General features: G+C 40.6%; 1 protein-coding gene across 1 annotated transcript; it reads left to right on the top strand.

Annotated features, from left to right (window-relative positions):
* The first annotated feature begins 261 nt into the window (after positions 1-261).
* On the top strand, positions 262-7,294 carry LOC105207880 (coatomer subunit beta'). Its single transcript, XM_011177542.3, has 8 exons — positions 262-457; positions 985-1,336; positions 1,526-2,464; positions 2,536-2,768; positions 2,845-3,183; positions 3,260-3,859; positions 4,399-4,707; positions 6,016-7,294. Exons 1-8 carry the CDS (start codon positions 455-457, stop codon positions 6,052-6,054), a joined length of 2,814 nt encoding a protein of 937 aa, XP_011175844.1. The 5' UTR covers positions 262-454; the 3' UTR covers positions 6,055-7,294.
* Positions 7,295-7,943: the final 649 nt, after the last annotated feature.

The following is a 7,943-nucleotide window of genomic DNA, read 5'->3' on the forward strand; positions in this document are numbered from 1 at the left end:
TTAATGTATTTGTTCTGTTAATTTATTCGTGTTAATTTATATTAATTTATTACGTTCTGTTAATTTGAAGATCCATTTACTAAGTTTTATTTCTCTCAAAAAAAGAAGGCTGCTATTATAATAATCTGCATTATTAACTTTTAATAATTTGCTCTCCACAGATATAATTATTAATTTGTTGCATATTTTCAACAGATAATTATCTGCACTATTAACGGCGTGTAAAAACGTAGACGTTGTTATCTATCGAGTACAGCATTATCGTCTGAGCAAGTCTTTCGGGTAACGTCATTCGCCGTATGCAGGCGCTGTTTTCATTCTCGCGGCATCGGCCACGTCCTAACTTCATGGCAGGCGCATCGTGTTTAGGGCCTTGTTAATGCAGTTTGATGCAATCGCAGCGATAGTTCGGTACTCGCAATAGTGGACACGGTGAATAATCAACGGTAACAACATGGTACGTAGACAGTACAATAAAGCAATGGTACACAGGAAAAGCAAGTCGGCTCGCAACAGCACCGGAGTGACACAACCTCGTACTCTCGCCGCGTTGACATTTGCTCTCGAGACACGTCAAAACATGCGCTCTTTTCTCGGAGTGATGCAAAATTCGCCCATGCAGCGTAATTAATTTCACCGCTCGAAAGAGACTTTTTCTCTCCCTCTTCCGCGCGATTTCCTTGGAAGAGATAAATTTTTCACCTGACGCAAATCTCGCAAACGTAACGCGCATACGTTTGGAACGAAAACTACTGTGGAGTAACAATGTCGATAGCAGAACAAGTTTAAAAAAAAAAAGCGTACAGTATGGATCCCATCGCGCGATAAATTTAATAAATCAAGCCGTCTTGTTTTCGCAAACGAGGACTACTCTTCTTGTGCACGATTGATCTTTTCTCCTTTTCTCTCCAATGTGAAAAGGAAAGGAGGAGGGATGAATCGCGCAGGAAGAAAGAACACAGATCTAAGAATTTTTGTCCTTAGCCTCTGAGATTAGACATCAAGCGGAAGCTGACTGCCAGGTCAGACAGGGTGAAGAGCGTGGATCTTCACCCGACCGAGCCATGGATGCTCTGCTCGCTGTACCAGGGCAACGTCAACATCTGGAACCACGAGACGCAGACCCTGGTGAAGACATTCGAGGTATGCGACCTGCCGGTGCGAACGGCGAAGTTCGTGCCGCGCAAGAACTGGCTCATCACCGGTTCCGACGATATGCAGATCCGGGTGTTCAATTACAACACCTTGGAGCGCGTCCATTCGTTCGAGGCGCACAGCGATTATGTCAGATGTATAGCCGTGCATCCGACGCAGCCGTTCATACTTACGAGCAGCGGTAAATTAAACGATGACTGATTTGTCTATCAAGTTAAGACGAGTTTTTTAATTCATTAATTCATCAATCATTTTATGTGCAAATACAATTTTTACAGAGCAAAGTTGCATAATGCGATTGATTAATGAATGAATTGAAAACTCACCTTTTATGTTTATTCCTATAATTTGTATCGTTTCTTCTTTGTAGACGATATGTGGATAAAATTGTGGAATTGGGAGAAATCCTGGATCTGCCAGCAAGTGTTCGAGGGTCACACGCACTACGTCATGCAGGTTGTATTTAATCCAAAGGACAATAACACCTTCGCCAGCGCGTCTCTCGACAGAACCGTCAAGGTGTGGCAGCTCGGTTCGCCTACAGCCAATTTCACCTTGGAGGGTCACGAAAAGGGTGTCAATTGCGTGGATTATTACCACGGTGGCGACAAACCGTACCTAATATCCGGAGCCGACGACAGATACGTCAAGATATGGGATTATCAAAACAAGACCTGCGTACAGACTCTGGAGGGTCACACGCAGAATATCTCCGCCGTGTGTTTCCATCCGGAATTGCCGATCGTTCTCACAGCCTCGGAGGACGGTACCGTCAGAATATGGCACGCGGGAACGTACAGACTAGAGTCCTCTCTCAACTACGGCTTCGAGAGAGTGTGGACCATAGCGTGCATGCGAGGTTCGAATAATGTCGCCATCGGATACGACGAGGGTAGCGTCATGGTGAAGGTCGGCCGAGAAGAACCGGCCGTCTCGATGGATTCGCTGGGCGGGAAGATCGTGTGGGCGCGTCACAGTGAAATCCAGCAGGTGAACTTGAAGGCGTTGGGTGAGGAAGCACAGGACGGTGAGCGATTGCCGTTGGCTGTCAAAGACATGGGCGCTTGCGAGATATATCCACAGACTATACAGCATAATCCGAATGGGCGGTTCCTGGTTGTTTGCGGCGACGGGGAATACATCATATACACGTCAATGGCGTTGAGAAACAAGGCGTTCGGGCAGGCGTCGGAATTCGTGTGGGCAGCAGATTCGAGCCAGTACGCTGTGAGGGAGAGTAACACAACGGTGAAGGTCTTCAAAAACTTCAAGGAGAAGAAGAGCTTCAAGCCGGATTTCGGAGCTGATGGTATAATATCTCTTCTATCTCTCTATCTCTTTGCATTGACGTGACTCGTATATATATTGTTGCTTTTGTAGGTATTTTTGGCGGATTTTTACTCGGCGTATCCTCGGGATCTGGCCTTTCGTTCTTCGATTGGGATACGTTAAAGTTGATCCGTCGCATCGACATACAACCCACGCACGTATATTGGGCCGAGAACGCCTCGTTAGTGGCACTAGCTACGTCAGACCAATATTTTATATTGAAGTATCACGCGGACGTTGTCGCTAACGCGGAAAACGCTGAGGACATTGAAAATGCGTTCGAGGTACATTTATATGCCTAATTGCTTTAGCAAACTTTTGCAATTTTTTTTACTTCTAATTTTGTAAATAATATTTTAGATGGTAGCAGAAATGAGCGAGGTGGTGAAAACTGGTTTGTGGGTCGGTGATTGTTTCATCTACACAAACAGTGTCAATCGTGTTAATTATTTTGTCGGTGGCGAAGTGGTCACTGTTTCTCATCTGGATAGACCGATGTACTTGCTAGGTTATGTACCGAGAGATAACAGATTATATCTTTGCGACAAGGAACTGTCTGTCGTCTCGTACTCTTTGCTACTATCGGTGCTAGAGTATCAGACCGCAGTTATGCGTAAAGATTTTGAAACTGCCAATAGAGTATTACCAACTGTTCCAAAGGAGCATCGAACGCGAGTAGCTCACTTCTTAGAGAAGCAGGTCTGTAATTTAACGTGACATTTGCGTTAACAATGATTTATTGAAATACGTTTTCATTTTTATCTCCATCTTACAGGGATTCAAAGAACAAGCTCTAGCGGTGTCGACAGATCCCGAGCACAGATTCGAGCTAGCGCTCGCATTAGGAAATCTCGCGACCGCGCACACTCTCGCCAAGGAGGCGAACAGCCAGCAAAAGTGGCGACAATTGGCGTCCCTCGCCACGCAGAAGGGAAAACTCTGTTTAGCTCAGGAATGCCTGCATCAAGCGCAAGATTTTGGTGGCCTGTTGTTACTAGCCACCAGCACGGGTAACGCGGATATGATACAGAAACTTGGCGCAGTGGCGGATGAGACGGGAAAGAACAATATCTCATTCTTGTCGAACTTTATATTGGGCGACGTGGACAAGTGTCTCGACATTTTGATCAAGACAGACAGAATTCCCGAGGCTGCGTTTTTTGCCAGGACGTACGCGCCCAGTAAAATATCCTCTATCATCAAATTGTGGAAGGAGAAGCTCTCGGCAGTGAGCGAGAAAGCCGGACAGAGTTTAGCAGATCCCGAACAGTACGAGAATCTCTTTCCTGAATATAGAAAAGCCCTAAAGGCGGAAAAATTCTTGCGAGAGGAAAACAAAAGAAAGATTCCAGCTTCTGCATTTCCTACCGTCACGGTATGACCACATTATTTATAAATAATAGTGATATTAAAAATAAAATATTGGCATCTCAGTTATCGAAATAGATTGTGGCAAATGTCAAGATACACAATTAACAGCGCGTTAAGCCGATTGATTGAAAAACAATAAACTGCTATCACATTAATACGACGCAAATCATCTCGCTGAGATCAATCTATTACTCGTCTCAATCTCGAGCGACAGGTATAACAATAACGAAAGCACCGTGAAGGAATTGAATAATATTTCTATAGGTACTCGTAATCACGTGATAAAATCGGGTCACGTTTGTTATTGATAATAAAGAGTCTTTCGCTCCTGCATCTTTGTTATCGCGTCGTTACGGCGTCGAGAACTGTATAAAGTCGATCTTGCATTTGCCGATAAATCTTTTTGTTTTGCTGACAAAGACGTGTCATTATGAAACGAAAATAAATAATAATTACATAAATATTTTAAAATATTTATTTGTGCCTGCGTATTAGATGCGTCACAAAAAAAAATGTATAACTAAGCACATTTTAATTTTATAGCCTAATATTCAACGGAAACCCTTGGAGGAAATAGAGGCCGCCGAGGAGTCAGGCGCTTTCCAATACAAGGGCATGAGCAGTTCTTCCGAGGTCGACGAGATTTCGACTAAAATGATGATGGACAGATTGCAAGATCTTTCGATGTCAGATGTAAAAGATATTTCCCTAAGTAAAGCAACTGCGTCCACTGTGAAGCAAGAAGTACCTGAGAAAGCAACGACGAAGCCCACAAGTAGTTCCAGGCCTCTCACAGTGGACGACGACGATCTAGACATCGATCTAGAAATTGATGAAAATATCGATACTACAGTGAGTGTGGCATATTTTGTAATATTTCTAAAATAGTTCTTATACACATATGCACATATACACGTGTATGTATGTATGTGTATGTATATGTGTGTACACACACACACACACACACACACACAATAATTTTGCCTTCATTCTCTACGTATGTCTTGTTTTTATTCTTTTGTTTCGAAAAATGTGCATTTTACAATTAATAATGGTCGATTTGTTTTAACTGTAACTCAATCTATACACAAATCTTGTAATATAAGCATCAAATTCCGTAATCGTAAGATCATTGAAGATAAGTTGAAAACGAAGAAGGCGCGAACAAATAAGAGTCGGAGGGCGTACAATTAGGCGACGGTTTAATGCTCTTAAATATGGACGTAACTTTAGACGGGTATAGCATTACGAAAACATGGCAAGAAAGGGGCTGCACGACGCACATACATACCATACATGCATAAATCCATGCACGTGCAGAATACACCAAATGCACACCATATTTACCTAATTCTTATATATGCATTATATATCATTGAGAAAATACTTGAATGTGTCATTAAAAAATCAAAAGAATCCAAGTAATAGTAATGCAAAAAATAGCGAGGCAGCTTGTATACTATATTATTTAGATGATCAATTTGTTCTCTCTTTCACCAATTTATTTAGACGATTTTATATGAATATAATGACATTGTGAAATTAATGAAAATTTTATAAATTTTTTCTCGAAGAATTTACAATACAATTTGCATATACAAGCCTCATTTATATGATGTTTTTGTATGTGTGTGTAATGCGAAAATCGGCGATAGATCATTAAGCCCGATCCCGGTGTAACTGATACGAGCACGGGAGAACAGTGGTACGCACTCTCTCTCTTTCTCTTTTTCTCTCTACGAGCTTTTGCGAAAGACCTCGGGGGCTTGTTTGCTGCGAGGCAGTCACGCCGCATTTTGTTTACAGACTTGTTGCCATAACAGTCGACTCCGGAGTCGAACCGTACCCCTCCTACTATAAGGTTCCGACCATTACTACGTTTTGTCACGCTCTGCCTCCCGTTTTTTCCATTCACTCGCGATGGTGCATTTAGGAATACCTGCGTTTCGATATTTCTCTTTTATGATTTTAAGATAGAAAGAGAAAGAGAGCGGGAGACGAAAGAAAAAGAATTAAAAAATTCAAATTATTTTTGAATTATTTTATTACTACTAACAATAAGTGCGGTACTTATATATGTTTTTTGTTTAAGAAAGTATTATAAAGGTATTATAAGATATTATAAGATATTGTAAAATACTGAATTATTTTTTATTTCAGGGTGTCAATCTCGATGACGATCTTCTCGAGGAAGATTAACCATTGAAATGGCAGAATGAATGGTATATACTTTCCCATTGTATTTTCATTCTCCTTCTGTCGTCAGTCATTCCCTGCAAGAAAGGTTTCCCGCAAGAAAATGATAAGAGGTATAGAATCGAGTATTAAAATTATATAAAACTTATCCCTGTGCGCAAGTATGTTTATATCGCTGCATGAATTAAGAAGGATAATGCAGCACATATTCGCTGCTTGAATTCGGCGAGTAAAAGTTAAATATATTGTTGATATAACGAAAAGTATAATATGTGCTCCTACGTCGCACTCTTTCATCTCCATTGTATTGCGAACGTTTCCATTTCCTTGTTCCTAAACGCAAACAGTAAACAGTAAAAACATTTAATCTCCGCTTTATCAAAATGCATAGTACATACAACATATTTCTAAAAATGAGTAGATAAAAAAGATAGAGATATTTCTAAAATTTGAAATCGATCTTTATTTCTTAATAGTAAGCTTCTGTTACAAGTCTAAATTTCCAGATTTTTTCCCCTAATTAAGTTTCAAAAGTACAAGTAAGCAATGCAATATTACTTCTAGTTCAATTTAAAACGAACAGAATTTTAATTTAAACTTTAGGTAAATAAGACATGATTATGCTTTGAGAAGCCATAAACGTGGACGATGAATATCTTAATTCGCGCTAAAGAAACAAATTTGACAAGAAACAAGCACTGTGCATTTTCAACTTTGGAGTGACCAACTCTCCGGGGCCACTCGGTATATCAGCTGCGCGTATTTGTCACGTTGCATTTCCCTCCGGATTTTCGGGCCGGTCTGGGAGTGCGTGCGTAAAAGCCAGAGTCGAATCGATACACTCGTACGTGTCACAAGGTGCCGGGGGGAAAAACAAAGAGGCGCAGTTAGCACGAGCCGTACGTGCCCGGCCGTGCACTCACGAAAGAGGGAACAGGCGTGCGTGTTGAGGCAAAATATACTCGTTATTAATGCCAACAGGAAAAGGAGGTGCGAAGAGTTAAACTTATCTGAGTAACCGAGAAAATAGCGCAAATTGCTACCATTTTTTTTATATATATCATTTTTTTATTTGCGTAATGTTTCAGACACTTGTATATTTGGCGGCTTAGTAAGTACCATATTCGAATGTGTAAAATACAAAAATATACAATAATGTAGCATAATGATAATTATTTTAAAATATTGTTAAAATATTAACATTATAATTAATTAAAATATTAATTACTAAATATAAAATACACATCCACTGTAAGTATGATTTTAATAATGTGCATTGATCGAACGGTAATTCTCCCTCTCTGGCCGAAGTCGGAGTGCGTCAACCATTGACGCGGAGGTGCATTTTTACGCACTCGTTGCAAATCCTCGGCGGAACGACGCTGAGGTCGGCGTTCTCGAATTCGAGCCTCGTTCGCTTGCTCGCTCGCTCGATCACAAAAACGCATGAATAAGCTTTCTCCGGGTTTGTCGCATGTACTCGCGTGCGTTTGATGCAACTCGGGTTTCCAACTGGTGGAACGGCAATGAAAGAAAGAGCCGCAACGAATTATCGCGCTCGTTTTAACAGATCATTGCGTGCGAATACATCCGTTCGTAGTTTCGCGGGAATATAATTACAATCTTTATTGCATTGTGCAAAAATCTGAAATCAATAAGTTTCAATAGATATAAGAGTGAAAATAAAATTGAGAGAATTCGTTTACGTGAATCGGAATAAGTCTCAACATAAATCTTGTATTCCTCGTGCTCACGTTCTTTAAATATGTACATATATAATTTTATCAAATTTTTATATAATTATATAAATAATTTAAATATCAATAAATATCACTGAACGTCAATAAATTTTGGTTGCAGAATGAAGAAAGACACGTCACATAAACTACGTT

Source organism: Solenopsis invicta, chromosome 3, assembly GCF_016802725.1.
Source record: "Solenopsis invicta isolate M01_SB chromosome 3, UNIL_Sinv_3.0, whole genome shotgun sequence".
Classification (NCBI taxonomy): domain Eukaryota; kingdom Metazoa; phylum Arthropoda; class Insecta; order Hymenoptera; family Formicidae; genus Solenopsis; species Solenopsis invicta.

What these genes read in the sequence shown, in the direction of transcription:
- LOC105207880 (XM_011177542.3), top strand. An exon ending in GCCGGATTTCGGAGCTGATG is followed by an intron (nt 2,465 to 2,535) that starts GTATAATATCTC and finishes TTGCTTTTGTAG; the next exon opens with GTATTTTTGGCGGATTTTTA. An exon ending in CTCACTTCTTAGAGAAGCAG is followed by an intron (nt 3,184 to 3,259) that starts GTCTGTAATTTA and finishes TCCATCTTACAG; the next exon opens with GGATTCAAAGAACAAGCTCT.